The sequence below is a fragment of the Camelina sativa genome, chromosome 8 (genome assembly GCF_000633955.1).
Source record: "Camelina sativa cultivar DH55 chromosome 8, Cs, whole genome shotgun sequence".
NCBI lineage: Eukaryota > Viridiplantae > Streptophyta > Magnoliopsida > Brassicales > Brassicaceae > Camelina > Camelina sativa.
Genome location: NC_025692.1, coordinates 21,540,324 through 21,560,658, shown reverse-complemented (window position 1 = coordinate 21,560,658; position 20,335 = coordinate 21,540,324). Strand labels below are relative to the sequence as shown.

The window sequence follows — 20,335 nt, the reverse complement described above, 5'->3', positions numbered from 1 at the left end:
TCATTATTTTGTGAACTTTTTAAAAACTTTAAAGATTATTAATATTTCAATTATTAAAACATTTCATTTTTATAAATTTTTAAGATATTAATAATATTTAAACTTTATAAGAAGTTCAAATATTATAAGTAGTTCAATTTCTAAAAAAAAGAAACTTTATTAAAATATTTTGAATTTTAAAAATATATTTAGATTTTTATGAAGTTTTTTATGCGGTGTACAACGAATTAAAATATCACACGACGAGTTATATGGCTAGGCGTGTTTGAGTAGATATTAATAGAAATTTAAAATGTCATTAATTCGGTGCTACATGGATAAACTATCATCTCATTATTTTGTTAACAATATAAATATTATTAATAGACGTATCTAATTAAATCGATTAATTAATATTGTAACAAAATAATATAATTAACAATCAAAATACAATATATAATTTTAAAAACTAAACAAATTAAATAAAATTAACAAACAGAAATTAATATTTTTATCAAATAACTTAAACTGCAGTGTACCGCGGGTCAAAATGTAGATCTACTAGAATAGATCTTACAAAATAGATGTTATTTTCATAAGTTATATTCAACATATGATCTCATAACATAGTGTTTAAGCAAAAAAAATTTAAACACAAATAAAACAATCATATATATAACACTTTAAATAAAAATTACAAAATAAATAAAGAAATGTTAATCGGTGCTCTAGCACGGTCCAATTCTAGTTTAGATATATAATATGTTAGCATGTTATCATTCTATATAACATGTTATTATAATTGTTATCACGTTAATTATGTAAGGAAAAGACTAATCCGTTTCATTGAACTGCTATATACATTAATAATAAAAACAATAATTCACATTGTTATAAAAAAACATGCATCTAACATATAAGATGTAAAGTTTTCGGATATAATATTATTTATATCATTCTGTGAACAGTGTTGTTGATCTTGAATGAACAGTGTTTCTATTGTTGAAATAAAGAAGGTCATCGACATACTCAAATAACAAAAAAATTGATATTTTTGTAATTAATTAAACGAAAAAAAAAAGATTTTTGGTTTGAGTTTTTCTTCTCTTTTCGAAATACTTAAATTTTAAATTATCAAGGGTACATATTTAATTAATCTGTTATTGAAGGCTACAGATTAATATTCATAAATTAATTATTACTACATGTTTGGTTTCCTCTTCTTTTTTTTTCTTCTTTATAGTATAAAAAGGGAGAGAATCAGAAAAAGGAACAGAGAGGCGTATTTTTCATAGCTGAACTTTGGGTCCCAGGTACTTCACCCAATAATATTCATCCACGTAGTCACATCTCACCCATGCGCATTAAGATACATACAGGAAATATACATCAATCTTTGTTTGAGTTAAGTAATTTGATTGATGAATAAAGATAATCAAGTTTTCTGTACCATTACTAATTTCTAAGCTTATTAAGATTAATTTTATGGAATAATTTGTAAGAAGACAATTTAAAACTGTTTATATGGGAAAAAAGATAAACAAAGATTATACTTAGTACTTTACCAAGAACATAATGATAACAAGGGTCAACTTGTTTTTTTTTTCTTTCACCTAGGGATATAGTAATAGAATCGCTTGTATATTTTTTAATTGGTGTCAAACATGTCTAAACGATATTAATTGTGAAACATAAAAAACAATACTAGCAATATCTATAAACCTTTAATCTTTTGCACTTGCACATGTTATCAACTAAGCCTTGATTCATTTACCAAAAGAAAAAAGAGGAAAGAAAAGTCACATAAGGTGTGGATTATTATATTATAAAGATTTAAGTATTAGCTTTAAAAAAACTCTTAGATTATTAAATCATGATTGCGAAAGTTTCCTTTGTATATTTTTTGAGTAAATTAATTATCCACCAAAAAATAAAGAAAAAGAACTAGTTCTTGATTAATAATAATACTATAGGTTTAAGCTAATTCGGAATTAAGTATGAAACAAAAGAAAAATGTGCCCTTTTAACATATCAAAATCAAACTGTCGGTATCCAGACGTTGTACTTTTAAATACGAACAAGAAAATGCCAACAAAGTTTTTCTTTTCTTCTTGTTGTTGTTGTTGGGCCCAATCGTAATAATGAACCATCATGAAAACTCAATTAACTACCAAACCATTTACAACTCTCACTAAATAATTCATCTTCTTCAGCAACCTCTCTCTCTAGTCTCTCTATACTTGGTGGTCCCAACTAGAGCTGGGCATTCGGGTAACCCATTCGGGTTCGGGTATTATCCATTCGGGTTCGGGTAAACGGGTTTAAAAAATAGAACCCATTGAGTATTTTTAGATATATGGGTTCGGTTCGGTTTGGGTACTATCGGGTTCGGGTCGGTTTGGGTTACAAATTTTAAAACCCGATTAGTACCCGAACTACCGGATACCCAAAAAAATATAATTAAATTTAAATAAATTTAGTTAAATTTTGACTTACTTAACAAAATATTTTAGATATTTTGATTATTTTTGATATTTAGGTATAAAACTAAATGAAATATTCAAAATTATAATCATAATTTTGGGGTAATTGCATTATATTAATAATAAATATTATAAATATGTTTATATGTTCGGGTTTAATGGATACCCAAACGGCTATCGGGTATTATCCGACCCTAACCCGAACCCACGAATATTAGAAAATAGAACCCAATAGAGTTTTATAGGCAAATCCATACCCAACCCGAACCTAGTTTTTCGGGTCGGGTTACGGGTTGGGTATTCGGATACAATTTTTATGCCCAGGCTTACTCCCAACCAAACGTCTATTTTTAATCTTTCTTGACATTGTCTCAAATAGTAACCATAGCTGCCTGCCTACCTCCATAATTAAAGTGTTGAAATTTTGTCTTTTTTAACGTTTAGGGGAAATAAATAAATAGAAAGATCATTTTCACGAGATGATGACATGATGTGTGGTAGTAGTAATACGATGTCCAGCAAATCCTACTAAAAAAGTAAAGGTAGTCCAATGGGCCCATAACGGGCCATTTTAGCTAAAAACTTCCAGCTATTTGAGTTTCAGATATACGCTAGTTAGTTATTCCTTCACCAAATGTCATTATGCAATAAAGAAACCATAGAGGCATAGAAGAGAATGATAGTAGTAGAGTAAGTAAGGGAACCAGGGATACATATCCTTCAACATTAAAACTCCAAAGCAAGATAGCAAGACGTCTCTACAACTCTTGACACAAACTACAAAAGATAAGAAGAAACATACGTTTGTGGAAACCTTCACACAACAGTTCCACACACAGAGACTATACTTGTCTCCTTATCTAACAAAACAACCCAAAGATAGTAGAGTGACAAAGCAACCAAGAAGCAGAATCAAAAGCAGAGCAGCAGCTTCTCCAGGTCCCTGTTACAATTGTCAAAAACTTGTATAAATTACACATTCAGATTTTCTTAATTAGAAGAGCTAAAGAGAGCTTCAGATTTTACCTGGTGAGCAGATTAGGCAGGATCACGAAACTTCAACTAGACAGAGGTGTTCTAGGTAAGAACATAAGGAATATATTTTCTTCACGAGAAGTGGATTAAAAGTGAGACTGAAATGGCTTGAATCTGGATGAATCTTTACCAGCAGAGATAGTCTAAGAGGGTCAGTAAAACTTGCTCTTCCCTTTTTCCTTTTCAAAAAAACAGGAAATGAGGCGAAGAGGAAGATCACTTAGCAGGAGAGTAGTTAGATTTACATCTTGTAAGGCTGGATCGAAGTGAATTAGAAGGAAGAGAAGTGGACTTAAAAAGAGAGCTAAAAAGAAAAAGATATGGACAGAGAGGGAGATACAGGACAAAGGTCACAAACTAAGAACCTGAAAAGACGAAACTTGGAAGAATGAAACAGAAACCCAGTATGATCAAAGGCTCTACTGCATATACAGGCTAGCTAGATGCTATCTAACCCACTTAAGAAAAGAAGCCAAAGGGAAAAAAAAAGACGACTCTAAGAAGAAACTATACAAAGGGCAAAGAGGAAACACTAATGTTCAAGCATCACCACATGAACTTAGCATTCACCCAGTATATATGTTAGAGACTGGTAAATTTTTGGCCATCCTATATGCTACACCAAGAATCAAGTCTTCTCTTTTACGTGATATCAATCTGCTTCCTGAATGTTTTCTACCCACTATAACCAGCTATTCCACCATTAATAACACCCCATCTGCATAGGAGATCCAGTAGTAACTGCTGACCAACTCTGAGTCAGGACTGCTTACGTGTTCCTTTACCATTGCTATTGAAATCTAAGAAACAAACTCAAACCAGCTTGGTGACTAACACCTTATTTCGATGTGCATAAAACTAAAACTAACCCCGTTCCCCTAAAAAGGCTCCTTATCTTCATTCATCAGCAGCATCAAGCTCAAGATTGAGCATGCGACGCAGTGTCATAGTGGCAGAGACAGTACTACGAAAAGGATTGTCACCAGATGAGGTTGGAGAAACCGGCGCAGACTTAGCAACTTCACGGATATCAACAGCAGAGTCAGGAGCAGGAAAGGTCAAAGATACCGTCCTCTTTTGTTGGAGAGAAAACTTAGGAATGGGCACAGAAGCAGGCGGGGGAGAGTTGGAGTAAGTAGGTCCAGCCCAAAGCTCAGAGTAAGAAAGGCTTCTCCTTTTGTCAACAAATTCACTAGCACACCTACGGATCTGAGGACCTCTGCAGTTAGCAGCAATTGGAATGGGACTAGTTCTTCTACCGCTGTCAACCAAAGGATGATTAAAAACCGGCAAAACAGACTTGGGAGAACGAGGAGAGTGAACTTGAGGAAGAGCAGCTCCTTTAGCTAAAGGTGTAGAAGAAGAAGTTCTCTTTGGCCTTGGAAGCAAACCAACACCAGAATGAAAAGTTCTGCAATTGATTTGCCTGAAAGTTTTGGAAGGAGCTGATCTAAAACGATCATGATGAACAAGAGATCTCTTCCCATAATACTGATCCCTATGTTCCACTGCTACAATAAGCGTTTCCATTTCGAGATTAAAATCACACACTGTCAAAAGTAAGAAGCTTTCACTACCACAACAACTAGTCGCAAGAACACACTCGTTTCTCAACCGAATCTCGATAAAAGCGTATCTGAAAGAACACAAAATCCGAAACCCCAGCTCGTTTCGAAAAGCTGAAGAAAAAAATAAAAAAACAGTTTCATTTCAAGCCACAAAAATGGGGGAAACAAAAGTAAATCATCACCACATACGAAGAAGGAAAGCGAAATCAAAAGATCAGATCCTGAAAAAAAAAAAAGATAGCTTCCATTGAGAAATTCACCTTGAAAAAGAGGTCCTTTTGATGAAGACGAATCGCGAAGATTGGTTTGTTCTTCACTTTGCGAATCAAAGATGTGTTAAAAGAGAGTATCTTCTTTCTACTAGGGTTTTTAAGCCTCCATGGAAACGAAGATCCTACGGATCTGAGAAATGAGGTTTGATGATAGAGAAGAAGAAAGAGAGAGAGAGAGACGGAGGAGAGAGCAGTTGTCTTTTTAAGTGAGTAGGCAGGTACAGTTACTTCATGATTCTGTTTACTTGAAATGACCAAATTACCCTTGATAGTATCGATTGAGCATGTTGTCCTTTTCGTCTTTTACTCGATCAAAGTAATTAATTAATTATTATAAACAAAAGTAAATTCGGGTATTAAAGGCATTGGGTCGTCAAACTTAACTTAAGCGTCTTCCTCATTAATTTAATTTCATTATTCATGCATGAGAAGAGGACCCTCTTACGTCACTTTAAAAAAAAAATAAAAAAAAATTCATAACCGTTGTGTAATGTAATTTATAAAGTTTATGATTAAAAATAAATACAATTTATTCACTATATTTGAAACAATGGATGTCGTTTTCTTTCTCATTTACTTCTAAATCCAAGCACGATCATCAATGATCAATTTGCTTCTTTAAATATAAATGAGTTTTATTAATTTAGAAAAACGAATAATTAGAGATTATGTATGGACCAGGTACTTTGGTAGGGTCTTCTAATGAAGATATGTACCACCAATGTATGGCACTTAATGAAGAAAAAGATTCAGACATTGTATAGTTCCACAAATGTGGAATCATATAAACAATAATTGAAATGATTGAATAGAGGTTATTTTCTCAACTATATATAAATATATATGATCTGCCTGCAAATTCAGAAATTATTGCAGTACTTCACAATTATAGAGATCCCCCAATAATATATATACATACAGACACAGCACTTGTTTGTTTCACAGTTCCAAAAATAGAATAATGATGACAGTGGTGACGATAATATATATATATATATATAATCGGTGATATTTCATTTATGATGCTACTGCTTTTATTCTTCAGACTTTTTTTTAGAAGGTGATTACGGAGGGAGTATTAATTACGAAAACGTTTAAATCCCTCTTGGAAAAAGTGTTTCAGTGTTTATTCAACTTCAACCTCAAGAAGCTACGACGCTTTGGAATTCCCCACACTTCTAGATCTTCTAAATGCGCATAACATTCATGTTTGGGGTTTGTAAAGCTCTTGAAAGTTAAAGATTTAAAAGGTAGATTGGCTCATAAATTATACTCCCTCCATATTGATTTAATTGTTGTTCTAAGTTTATTTTGTATTTTACAATACTTGTCGTTTACACTTATCAATGCAAGTTTTGTAAAAAAATCTCAATTTTAACCTCACGTTTAATAATATCTCATCAGTCACTTTTAAATTAATATTGTTTGTGAGACCATCTCCAATGATTTTCTCTACTTTTTGAATTTTGCTCCAATAGTTTTCTCTATAAAAGAATATTCCCAATAGATTCTATTTTTATTTTACAATTAATACTTTTTATTTTTAAAAATTGCAAACTAATCGATTTTACTTTAAATTTTGTAACACTTTCGTAAAATTCTCTTTTGCAAATAGTAGTCTCAATATTTTAGAATAAATTTTTATACTTAAATTTATATTATTAGTTCTTAAAAATACTTATTTTATTTATTTTGGTCATAAATAAAAGAAGTTAAAGATTAAGATGACTACTTTGCAAATAAAATAGTTCACCTCTATTTATAGAGGAAAAAATAGAGTTCCTCTATAAATAGAGAAAAAAATAGCAATCCCTATTATGATGGTGAAAATATAGTACCATTGGAGTAAAAATTACTCTATAATAGAGTATAGAGGCAAAAATAGAGTACCATTAGAGATGCTCTAAGATCAAAATAGTCAACTTATTCAATTTTTTAATTTACTCAAAAAAAACCTAGAACATCAATTCCTTAAAATCGCTCTCCTTTAGATGACTCACCGAAAATTTGTGCTCTTCTCTTGTGAAACCATCTAGAGCATTAAAGACAATATCTGTAACTTTCACATCTTGGTAAACACAATAGGCACAAAGGTCTTTTTTGTAAGGAAGTTCTTTATTGTCGCGAAGTTCAAGATAAATGAACTGAAGTACTCCAAAGGTTTCCAATAACTCCCGAAGATGTGCGTTGGTAATGTATCTTGGAAGGTTCCCAACAAAAATACAGTCATTACCCTTAAGCATACTTGAAGATGTTGGAGTCCGACCAACAACATCTAATTTTAGATATGGACCAGGCTGGCTCGGACCAAGGGTTGCAGCTAGACATTGGTTATAGTCACTAGGTCTCCTCACATGCACTGGGTTTCCTTGGAAAAGAAAGATTATATTACTTAATTCTTAATCAGCCTTGTTTATGGGATAAAGAAAACATACAAAGCCAAAATCTCTGAGTGTACCCTTTTCATACATGTAGGTCCACCACTGGTCGATAACCCATTGTAAGGGTGAAAGAGAAGGTTGAAGCAAAAAACGCTCCAATAATATACTTTTTTGTTTCATTTATGATTTAACATGATATATATATGTTAAACCTTGTAATATTTCATTTATGATCAAAATTATAATTGGTTTTGCTACTCCTTCATTCATCTATTGTTGCTACCAAAATCAAATGCAACCTAAACCAAACTGAATAAACATATATATACTGACCAAAATATTGAAATAATAAAAACAGCAAATATGTATTTTTGATTTTTAACTTGATAACCTTAAGTGAAACTAGACAAACTAATTTTAGTCCACCATATTGCATATCTCACAGAATCGATAAAACCAAATGGAATAACTAAATGCCAATGTACTACAATAATATAAGAGAAACTAAAGATATACACAAACCTTACAAGAGGTACAAAAAAATAAAGTATATACTTTTCTAAAAATTACGTTTTACCAAGACCATCTTACCTTAACAGCTCTTTGACATGTACTTTTTATTTTTTTCCATATTACTATATACAGATTTTGTACACTTTCCGTTGTTAATATAAAATTAACAATTAGTCGGATGTATTTGAAGCTCCTGGCAATTAATGAATTCATAAAATGTCATTTTGTTCTAACTTCTAAGTGTAGTTTATTCCTTTTCTTTGTGACCAATTAAGTATATAGTAAAACTCCTATAAATTAATAATATTGAGACATAAATTTTGTATTAATTTATAAAGTAATATATATTATTTCATAGTATAAATGAATATTTTTTTATTCATATAGAGATATTTTCAAATTTTCAAAAATCTTGAAAAATATAAATTGGGATAATTTTACAAAAATAAGACTAGGCTTTTGGATATTATAAATTTAGAAGATTTGGAATTCAAATTTTAATATTTAGAAAAGAAAAATCTGACCAAAAATTATAAAGACTATAGATGAATTCACCTATACACATGATATATTAATTAAAATTTATAATTGATGGCTTTAGGAAAACCCACAACTTAAATCGATCTAACAACACAGATGAATACAACAAGAAATCTAACAATCACTTCATACCCATGTATTCCGAAGTCTAACAAATTTGGTATTCAAAATCAATTCAAGTGTGTTTGGTTTGGTTTTAGTCAATATAAAACTCATTTTAATCCAATCTATTTCAACCTAATCCATTAGGCCCATAAACGAATTTGACTCCTGAACCCATTAATACTCAAATTATCAACTCAATAAATTTTTGGATTGGTTTGGTTTGAGTTGATCAATTAATTTGGATCCATTTTGACACCCCTAGTTGTAATATAATAGCAACTACCAAAACAAAATGATACATATTTAGAAACTGAGAATTAAAAAAAAAACAAATTGTCATTTTCATGAAATTCTACATAGTAGACACAACATTATAGTTTGAAAATACAACAAACAATTATTTCATAGAGGTAAAGTGTTGGAGAAAATTCATTAAAAAAAAAGAATACATTAATGTATCAACTTCTAGATATATATATATATATATATATATATAATTTTTATATATGTAAAATTTATATGATTATTAATTTATGATATGAATGAGACGATATATATATACACATTCCAAAATAATCATCTTATTATCTTATCGACAACTGTTAAATTTTATATTGGCCTAACTTGTGACCAACTAAATTTATTATTTTATAGTGTTTATTAATTTATGGAGATGTGGATGTTGGAATTACACACCCTAGTATTTGTTTATTTGTATATCGTGGGATAAATTTTCAAGAACAAAAGTACAAAACAAAAATACATATAGAAATAGTGTAGAAATGCAAGCTAAATGTAGAGAGAAAAATGTGTATGATATTCATATTGCTTAGGGTTTTGATCCCCATTTTAGGTGTACAAGGTCATGCATTTATACTCAAATATTTACATTTAATTGCCTAACTAATGTAATAATTCCCTCCTTCATGCGACTGTTTTAATCTAGCTATTAATGATGTAACGTCCTTGTTTGAATTCTTTTGGATCTTCCTTGGGCTTCGCTAATGGTGAACTCAACACATCCTAGTTGTGAACTCCTCATAACCTTCAGTCTCTTCAATTAAGTCTTTCACTTCGGATAAATCTTCAGGTTATTCTCCCCAAGCTCGAACTATTCAGCACTCATGGACAGTTGAACTCTCTTGTTATGTTCGAGATCCTCAGCGGTGGGCCCACTGGTTGGTGACATGGTAGGCTCCCTCTTGTATCCGAACTGGGAATTCGGGAATATAACATTCATAACATAGTACAATATACAAAGATAAAAATACCAATACATATCTTAAAGGGAATTTCAATAATTGGCTTCAATCTTTCTTCAAAATGAAGGATAAATTGAAGCAAAAAATGTTTCAATGGGTTGCTTTAGCTTTTACTTCAAAACAAATATTTTAGTATATTATATCTCTAATTTATTATTAATTGTTAACTATTTATCTAAGTTTTCAAATTTATAATTTTGACCCATTTGTTTCATTTTAAGCAATATTTTAGTACCATCATAATTTATCTAACTAAAGATTATTAATAAATTATATTTATTATATATCTTATTATATTACAAATGATTAATTAACACATTTCAAAGTGAAAATTAGCATTTTTGTATTGAGTCACAAACTTTTGGAACCATGTATTTTAACCATAAATAAAGGTTGTTAAAATTTGAAGGATTTTTTGTGTAACTAAAAATTTTATCTTCTTATTTTGAAGATGTGAATAATTTTCTTTCAAATATGATGGAACAACCAAAAAGGTGGTGACTTAGTGGTAGTTAGGCCTCGGCAAAAAAACCGGAACCAAAAATCCAAACCGAAACCGACCCGAAAATATGGACCTGAATCCAAACCCGGAATCGGCAAAATACCCTACTGGGTCCTAATCTCCAAAACCCGAAAACCCGGAACTGAACCCGGGACCGAACCGAGAACTGAATGGGTACCCGAAATACTCGAAATAAAATAATATACATAATATATTAGTTATAATTTGTTCCTTTATAGCATAGTTATTCAAAACTATAGGTTAAAATTTAAAAATATTTTTTTTCTAGATTAAAATACTCAAAATAACCAAAATCATATTGACATGTTTAACTATATATTCAAAAATTTAACCAAAACTTTTAAAACTTAAATTTTTAAAGTTTTTTTTCTTAATATTAAGTTTTAAAATTTTCGGGTAATCGGGTAAAAAACCGGGTATTTCGGGTAATCGGGTAAAATTTTGGGTAATCGGGTACAAAATACCCGAACCCGATTGATATCCGATTTTTTCGGGTATTTATAGGTTCTGAAATTTTAGACCCGAACCGATCCAAACCCGGTAAGACCTGAACCGAACCCGAACCGATATTTTCTATTTACCCTATTAGATCCTAAATTCCTCTACTCGAAAAACCCGAACCTGATCGGGTCCTACCCGAACCCGACCCGAGTACCCGAATGCCCAGGGCTAGTGGTAGTAAAAAGAGGTTAACTCTCTTGTACCACTGGTTAATCATCTTTTGGGACGAAGAGACATTTCTTAAACCGAAATGGAGTAAAGGTTTGCTTCAGGTACTAAGAGTGATTATGCGCAAAAGGTGTGGAATTTATATGGTTTGTAAAAAAGAAATTATGAAAAGATATATATTGTTCAATTTTTATTTTAAAGATGGAAATTCATGTGAATAATTCTTTTTTTTTTTCATCTTCAAAATGAATAAAAAGATAAAATTTGAAACATTATTTAAAATTCAAATGGTCTTAACAAGTACGTCATTTAGTTGAAAACTTGTGAGTGTTAGAGAAGCTGATTATATGATAAGGAGAAGTGAAGAGGTTCGCAATTTCTTTTGCACATGCGTTTTGCAGCTATCTCGGTTTGGTTCAACTCGGATTTAACTAATGTCGGTTATTCAAGGATTTGGTCTGTTGAAAATTAAGAAAACGACCATCTGATGCTACTACTACTAAACAAACACTAACTTCAACTGAGTTCACGTTATTTTTTTCTTTTGCATTTTGTGTTGCATTTAAGTTTGTTAGTGTTAGCGTTTGGTACACAAAAGTTACGTTTACGTTTACATTCAGTGTCTGTTTGTTCGTGAAACGTGTGTGTTTTTGTATCAGCGTGTGAGACTGGGTACACAATTTTCGTTTGTGTTTTATGGTTACATTTCGTGTATGTGGGTGTTCGTGTCATCTGATTTTATGTTTATATCAGTGTTAGCATTAGAGATGTGGGAGCAGCTTAGTTGATTTAATCCTAAAGCAAACAATCCACCTGAGAAAACAAAAAAAACTTATAGTCAAACTTTAAACGAACTCATATATGCTACCTATCACAAAGTTAAACAAATGCAAATGCAAATGCAAATCAATACTAATAAAATTGGAAGCTAAAAGAGAACTAAACCAAAGCTTTGCTTTTCCAAAACCAAAAATACTAAAGACAACTTAGGAATCGAATTAGTGCATACATGTACTTACTTGGAAAGAGGGGTGTTGAAGACGACGTGCACCACAGAAGCTCCAATCATGCCCATGATAAAAACAAAATATAGTATAGTTAATATCTAAACTGTAGTATAGGTAAGTAGAGACCTCAAAATGTTGTTGTATAAAGTCAAGTTTTAGGTGACAAAGTCAGTATTTTTCAATGTTGTTGTTGATATAAAACATTCAGTCAGTATAGTAAAGACAAAGACGAAACCGTAGGATGTTGAAAAACTCATGAGATCTCACCTTCTCTACAGCATAAACAACATATGAATTTAGAGCTTTGATTAAGGGGTAAAAAATTACCTGATCAAAAGCTGCCGGTTCAGACACAGTCTCTACTACAACAATCAAAACAGAAGCAACACCATAATGTTGAAAAGAGAAAACTAACATCACCACTAAAGATGCCTTATTCGAAAAACATATCAGATGAACGATTACGAGTCTTTGAAATAAATAAAACTTGGAAGTATAATTGGATTCAAAGATTCAGATACTTACATGCTTGAAAAGGGGTTGAATTTCCAATTTATATTATGTTTTCTGCAAATAAAGTCATAAATTTGTTAGGCCAAAGACATATACAATGTGAAGAAAGACATACAAAATTTCAAAATTTGATTCTACAGATGATACTACAGACATATGTGAAGAAAAATTTCAGGGGATTGCAAGTTGTAAGTGCCCCTAAATGAGCTTTTTGTTTTATGTCTTACTCTTACAAGTTTGGTACCGCTAATTAATGATATTGAGTATCAAAAAGCAATATACAACGGGTGTACCTGAGAAACAAAAGTCTTCTTCTTTTTTCTTGGGATTCTGAAGCTAAAAGTACAGATTAGTAATAACTCATAACAGTTATAAAAGATTATATGATCAAACTAAAGATCAAATCAAGGGAATATATTATACCGTATTATAAAAGAGGGAAGGGAAGAGACACTTACCTGATCAAAAGAGAATATTGAATGTGAATCATGTTGTCCCTAGCCCCAGCAAAACCAGCCTTAAAATTCATGTTATCTGATTATGTTGTCTCCACCAGTTAGCAGAACATTGAATATGATATTTTATCTCCATCAGTTAGCAGAACACTGAATTTTATAGTTTAAGCAGATAATGGAATTTCTCCAGACAACACTGTACAAGTCTGAACTTAGCAGAAACTGAAGTTTTTTTTATAGCAGATTGTATTGAATTTTAAAGATGCTGCCAGCTTCAGCACAATATCTTTGATCGGACAGAGCTCTCCAATCTTACAAAGGCATTAAAACAAGCCTTAAAAGGACTTTACTCTCCATCAACTTTGCAGAATATTGAATTGTACTCCATACAATTTAAGCAGAGAATTGAATTTCTCAGGACATCATTGTCCAAAGCCTTAATAAGCTGATCTTAGCAGAGATTGAAGCTAATGTCTCCAATCTTGGGATATTGTATTGAAAGGCTTTTACTTACAGACGCAATATCTCTGCCCCAAGAACATCTAGCTTCTGTTATTAAGCTGCCCCAGCCCCAGCAACCACAACTCCTATGAAAGAACTTTTTTTTTTTTTTTTCTCTCCATAATTAGTTAGCAGAACATTGAATTTTCTGTTTAAGCAGAACATTGAATTTCTCCAGACATCACTGTACAAGTCTGAACTTAGCAGAGACTGAAGTTTTTCTATAGCAGAGATATTGAATGATATAATAGTTTCAGCAGATAATTGAATTTCTCAGGACATCATTGTCCAAGCCGTAATAATAAAGAGCAGAGATTGAAGTATCCTCCATAGCAGAGATATTGAATGTTACAACTGAGCATGCATCTGAGGTCAAGCCATTACTTGCAGACTGTATCTTTTCCTCTCCATAAAATTTTGCAGAACATTGAATCATTGTATAAGCAGAGAATTGAATTTTCTTAGATATCATCATTGTCCAAAGGACTTTTACTCTCCATCAAAATTAGCAGAAATATTGAATTTATAACTCCATATAAATTTATAGCAGAGATATTGAATTTTTCTCAGGACAAGTCATAGTCCAAGCCTTATCAAAGACTGATCTTTTTTGCAGAGATTGAAGTTTCTGTCAAGCTTTCCCAGCCACAGCAAGACAGTAGAGATAGTAATTGACAAGCCTTTTTTTTGTTCTTACGGACGCGGACAATGTACCCAAGTTAGAAACCAGACAAACACAATCATATGTAATGTGTAGTCCCTTTCCTTTGGGATTTTTGAAGAAAACATCAAAACTTTAAAACAAAACAAACTAACACCGAGAACAAGAAGAAAGAAACAATCTTCTTAAGAAATACAAGTTTTGAAATTCAAAACCCTAAGATTGAAATCAAGAGTTTAAAAGAGGTTTTTTTTTATTTATTTATTTACGAACCTTTTATAAAACAAAAATCATTCGAAAATCTGAATCTCTGTAACAATAAGGTTTCAAATTCAAAAGAGGGATTTTTGATTTGCAGAAACAATATAATCAGAAGCCCTAAGACGAACAACATAACGAAAAAAAGAGGGCTTTTGGATTTTGCTTAACGAAAAACCAAATCAAAGTTTTAATTTTTTAAAAGGGCTCGATCGAAATCTAAGCAAAAAAATACAATTACAAAACTACCAAACCCCAAAACTGAAGAAAAAAACACAAAAGAGAGGTTTCGTTATGCAAAATCAAGAAGAACCCTAAATCAAATTCATCTGAAGCTGAAAAAAAACAAAAAAAAAAACAAAACCTTGTAGAGACGACGAAGATCTTCCCGAATCACTCTAGAGAAGAGATCGACGAAAGAGAATCGCAATTGCGAAAATCGCTAGCGAAAGATAGATTTGAATCGCAACCTTTTTTTTTTTTTTTAACACCACATCGCAACCTCTGTCTTTACATGCTCTTAATTTGACCGTTACAAAATTAAAACGAAACTGGGCTTAGTTTTTATGGGCTTATAAAATATCGGATGGGCTTGTAAAGTATTGGCCCATATCTTGGTCTTACGCTCTACATAAGGGAATTTTTCAAGTTTGTGTTAGGGTGAAAAGTGAAAACTAGGGGTGTCAATCGGACTGGCCCGGCCCGAAACCCGTAAAGCCCGTATATGTTTGAACTCGGCCCGACCCGAAATATTTCCAAACCTATATTTCAAAGCCCGAATCCGGCCATAACAGAGTTACAGGGCTTTTCGAACTTTTTCGGGCTTATCATACCGATCTTTCAAACTTATAAGCCTTAAAAAGTAGTGTTTGAAGGTGTACTATAAAACAAATCAATCAAAAATTTAATAACTCATCTATATTCACTACAACCAACTTAATTTAATAGAAAAATTTAAAACTAAATAAAATTTCAATACTTTAACCAAATAAACCAATATATAATTCATATAAAACATCATAGTTAAAAATTATAAAAGTATTAAGTATGGTAATTAAGTAAATATAAAAACTAGGATTAGAGTTTATAATTTTATTTACAATAAATATTAATCAAATATTGCAATCAAACAAAATTTTAAGAAAAAAGTACAAATAGATTTGGACTTATAGCCCAAACCCGAAAAACCCTATTGCCCAAATGGGCTGAACTCGAAAAACCCGTTTTTTAGGACCAGGCCAGCCCGCGGGCTTTAGCCCTAATTGATATGCCTAGTGAAAACTAGTGTATCTTCGAGTTTAATTCATAGATTAGTCTATGACTATGAGTATGAGAGTTTAGAAGTAGAAAAAGGTGGTCACCGAGATCTAGTGATTAGGATTTTTTCTCTTTTTTTTATATATATAATTGCAATGGCGTGTAAAATATATACTTTTTAAAAAATGAATTATACTGCTAACGAAAAATATAAAAGATCTCTCTCTGTGTTGGGCGGCTCCTGAAGTATTTATCTTCTGTAAGTAAATTCAGTAGGCTGATGATCCCATGCTGACTACAATCAACAAGCCCATCAAAGAAGACTTGTTTGATACAGGGACAAACGCATAATCTGTGAATCATATTAAGTGATATCCTAAATAATTGATTGTTTCTACAGTCTTAGAACTTAGTGAATGCCCTTTAAATACAATCATCGGACCTAAGAACAGTTGCATATCCCTAAAGTCAGAATCTTTAACCTTTTAACACAAAACGCAATACATAGCAGATTAAAGCATAAACTATGAAGCACATTACCGGGCAAGTAGCAAACAACAGTATGTATGGATGCAAATAAGGAACAGTCTACAATATAAAAGCATAAGATGAGTGATTACCCACACAAGTAGCAGCATGAAGCAAAGCAAAATCATCAATCATCAGCTCCATCAGTCTTTGTAGCACCAAAAGGGTCATGATTAGGTCCCAACTCTTCTCCCATATGGCGCTGCACAAGCCGCTGCAGATCAGACATAACCTTAGCCTCGCGCTTCGCCTTCTCCTCGTAGTTAAACATGGCCAATGCCCGTTTGTCTTCGGCACTGTAAACCTGGTTTTCCTTTCTAATACGGATAGCATTCATCCTTTGATGCCTACTTCCACTCATCACATAACCAAGATCCTCAAACTTCTGAATCTCTTCAGCGTTAAGACCCACTTCTCCTCTACGTGGGATACGTTTACCTTGCTGAACATATTGTGCTATGGCATCTCCTTCACCAGGTCTTAAAGCACCACCATAACTGATGTGACCTTCAGCTTTAGGTAATGGCATAGGACCAACATCAGCGTCTTCCTCTTCTTCATCAGGAGCTGAAGATTTCTTCTTCAATTCAATCATCTCTTTGAACTTCTTCAACTCCTCTTCATCAAGTTCAACTTCAGTATTCTTCACCGTTTCTTCTACTTGCATCTTTGTATCATCCTCAGTACCATCGCTTTCAGTCTCTGACTTTGTTACCTTTTCCTTGCTTCGTTTAGAGCTAGAACCCGAAGATTTCTTCCTCCTCTTGCTCTTTGACTTGGACTCTTCCTCCCCAGAAGACGAAGCACTAATATCAGATTCCTCCGCTTTACTATCTTCATCACTGCTCTCATCAGAGTCACTGTATCTCCTCTTCTTCCTATGACTTCGCTTTTTCCTACTACTACGACTGCTTCTACTTTTCTTCTTCTTAGAGCTCTTCCTCCGTCTTCTCCTCCTATCTTCCTCTTCCGAATCACTCTCACTCCCTTCAGATTCACTATCACTATCATAAGATCTCCTACGCCTACTACGCTTAGACCTAGAGCTCTTCCCCTTCCTCTTCCTAGATCTCAAACCATCAGATTCAGATTCCGAATCCGACTTCCCAGATTCAGATTCAGATTTACCTTTCCTATCTTTCCCTTTCTCTTTATCGTCCTTCTCGCCGCCGTTCCTGTCCAAAACCTCGTCGGCGTTATCATCGGAATCCTCGTTCGGATCTCTAGGTGGACTCGGTGTGTTCTCCCAAAAGCAGAACTTGGCTGATTTCCTCATCTTGAGCCGCTTATGCCTCCTATATTCCTCGTGACTCAATCCTTTCATCTCTTCATCGGATTCTGAATCAGATCTCCTTCCGTTTCGATAGTCTCGATCCAAATAGCCTTGATTCTTCCCAAATCTCCTCGGTAGCGAGTTCATCGTCATTCTCTCTAATCCCTAATTCACTCCGTCGCTCCGACGACGACGATGAAAACAAAAATCTTATCAGATTGTGTTGAAAAAATTTAGGGCTTCGAGTCCACATGGCACATTATATACAAGCCTTTTTTTACTTATTGGGCCATTAACAAATAAGCCCAATATAAATGATTCACCACTGAAAAGAACATATACAGTTATTTGTTTAGTTATTATACAAAGCACCCACACATTTTAATTAGAGTCAATTGAGTCCTTTATCCTTATCCGTCGTCTTCAGATGGCAAGTCTCTCCATCACCGCCGTGGGTCTGCCACCGTTTCGGCCTCAGACTCAGACTCGTCTTACAAAACTCAGCTACCGAACGAAACTTCATTCATTCAATCTCAAACCAATAAGGATTAGCACGAAAATTAGAAGTTTGGGTGGGAATCGGAGAGAGCCCAAGGATTCGAGATTCGTCAATGAAAGTGGCGTAGTTGATGACATGGAAGGTCTCTTAGACAATCTATCTCTAGAATACGACTCCGTTTGGGACACTAAACCCTCTTGGTAAGTCTCAATCAAGTCCCCAGTTCAATTTATTTCAACTAGTTTGGATTTGGTGTTAAGATTGTGTTGGTTCTAAACATGTGTTTAGAGCTTAGATAGAGTTTGTTCATAGAGTCTTAAGGTCATTTCTAAAGTTCTAAGTGGACCAATCCTTAATTTTGGTTAGCAAATTATGCCTACCCAAGAACCTTTTTTGAATGAAGCTGAATTAATTGATTGATGCTACTTAGAACAAGTCTTACCAAATTCCAATTGCATGATTTGTGTTGTGGTTCTTCACTCTGTTTTGGAAGCTAGTAAAGACAAAAGTTTGAATCTTTGGGTTAGGAAGATAGTGAAGAACCAAAGTATAGGTTATGTAATCGCAATTGGGTTAAGAATGATGCTACTTAGAACAAGTCTTACCAAATTCCAATTTCATGATTTGTGTTGTGGTTCTTCACTCTGTTTTGGAAGCTAGTAAAGACAAAAGTTTGAATCTTTGGGTTAGGAAGATAGTGGAGAACCAAAGTATAGGTTATGTAATCGCAATTGGGTTAAGAAGAGATTCAAAACCTTAGCAACTAAAGGTTTGGATATCTATTTGATCTAGTGTGTATTTGCAAACAAGAACTTTAGACGTTTTTCAGGGCCTAGGGTTCTTCCTTTTCTTGAGATAGGGTTTTGAATATGCCTTGGCTTTGTTTCTCAGGTGTCAGCCATGGACGATAATGCTAACAGGTGTATCAATAGTGGCATGTAGCTGGCTAATACTACATTCGGTCGTCGTTTCATCGCTTGCTGTTGGTTTAATTGGCGCTTGGTGGTACATTTTCCTTTATAGCTACCCAAAGGTGTGAATGAATCTGTTGAACTTTCCTTTTTAGTCTAGTTACTAAAATCTGTTAATGACTATAGTCTGAGTGAAAGAAAGTAAATATCTTGTTATAATATCTTCACACGATGCTAATTTCTATAATCTTAGGGAAACAAGCTTTACTCTTGACGGTTTTGTGTTCTTTGGTTGTTTCAGTCGTATTCAGAAATGATTGCTGAAAGAAGGAAAAGAGTATCTGATGGCTTTGAAGATATATACGGCAAAAACAAGACTTCGTAGTAGGAGCTTCCCCAATCCTCTAAATAACATTCGTTTCTTGCATACATATTTCCCTCTTGTATAATAACAGTCATCTATGGGTTTGAGCTCGCTTCAGTCACAAGCTCACACAGCTGTTTGGGATATGAATGTAGTGGGCATTATAAAAATCGAATTGAACCGAGATTGTTTAAACCGAAAACCAAACCAACTATACTGAAAAGTGACATCAAACATAATTGGAATTCGAAGTACATAAATCATCTAAACCGAAGAAAAAAATTCGAAGTAAGCAAAAATACATGTGTTCAAATTTATAAAATCAAACATAAAAAATTACTAATACTTTTCAATGATTTTTCTTAAAATGATATATATTAAATTTTGATAATTTTTCCAACTAAAATAAATTTCATTGTTAGACATGCAGTTTGATAATCACATTTAACTATCTATTTCATCGTAAAATCGTAATTTAATTCACTTCTTCATGGATTAAAGTTAACATTTTTAATCTATACTAATAAAAAGTAGGAATTATAAGCTCCTAAGGCCGTCCACATATGATTTTAAACAACCAATAGAAATTTGACATATCACTTATTAACATTTTATACAATTTCCAGAATTTTCTATATTAAAAATTATTTTAAACAACCTATCATGATTTGACATGTCATTCATTAACATTTTTTAAATTTACAGAATTTTTTAGAAAAAGAAAAATTTTAAATTTATGGAAATCATAGAACTAAGCACAATATCCCACATCGGCTAG

The 20,335-nt window shown here is 32.7% G+C and overlaps 3 protein-coding genes across 3 annotated transcripts; 1 reads left to right on the top strand and 2 right to left on the bottom strand.

Annotated features, from left to right (window-relative positions):
* On the bottom strand, positions 3,132–5,532 carry LOC104707818. Its single transcript, XM_010424249.2, has 3 exons — positions 5,326–5,532; positions 3,489–5,176; positions 3,132–3,405 (listed from the first exon to the last, which is right to left on the bottom strand). The coding sequence occupies exon 2, from the start codon at positions 5,025–5,027 to the stop codon at positions 4,395–4,397; it is 633 nt and encodes a 210-aa protein (XP_010422551.1). The 5' UTR covers positions 5,028–5,176; positions 5,326–5,532; the 3' UTR covers positions 3,132–3,405; positions 3,489–4,394.
* On the bottom strand, positions 16,442–18,009 carry LOC104707815 (NKAP family protein-like). Its single transcript, XM_010424248.2, has one exon. It carries the CDS (start codon positions 17,934–17,936, stop codon positions 16,638–16,640), a length of 1,299 nt encoding a protein of 432 aa, XP_010422550.1. The 5' UTR covers positions 17,937–18,009; the 3' UTR covers positions 16,442–16,637.
* LOC104707814 lies at positions 18,152–19,759 on the top strand. The gene is made up of 3 exons (XM_010424247.2): positions 18,152–18,482; positions 19,174–19,315; positions 19,495–19,759. Exons 1-3 carry the CDS (start codon positions 18,211–18,213, stop codon positions 19,576–19,578), a joined length of 498 nt encoding a protein of 165 aa, XP_010422549.1. The 5' UTR covers positions 18,152–18,210; the 3' UTR covers positions 19,579–19,759.

Coding starts and splice junctions, on each gene's coding strand:
- LOC104707818 (XM_010424249.2), bottom strand. CDS start 5,027: ATGGAAACGCTTATTGTAGCAGTGGAACATAGGGATCAGTATTATGGG.
- LOC104707815 (XM_010424248.2), bottom strand. CDS start 17,936: ATGACGATGAACTCGCTACCGAGGAGATTTGGGAAGAATCAAGGCTAT.
- LOC104707814 (XM_010424247.2), top strand. CDS start 18,211: ATGGCAAGTCTCTCCATCACCGCCGTGGGTCTGCCACCGTTTCGGCCT. Junction 18,483..19,173: donor TGGGACACTAAACCCTCTTG/GTAAGTCTCAAT, acceptor TTTGTTTCTCAG/GTGTCAGCCATGGACGATAA. Junction 19,316..19,494: donor TCCTTTATAGCTACCCAAAG/GTGTGAATGAAT, acceptor TGGTTGTTTCAG/TCGTATTCAGAAATGATTGC.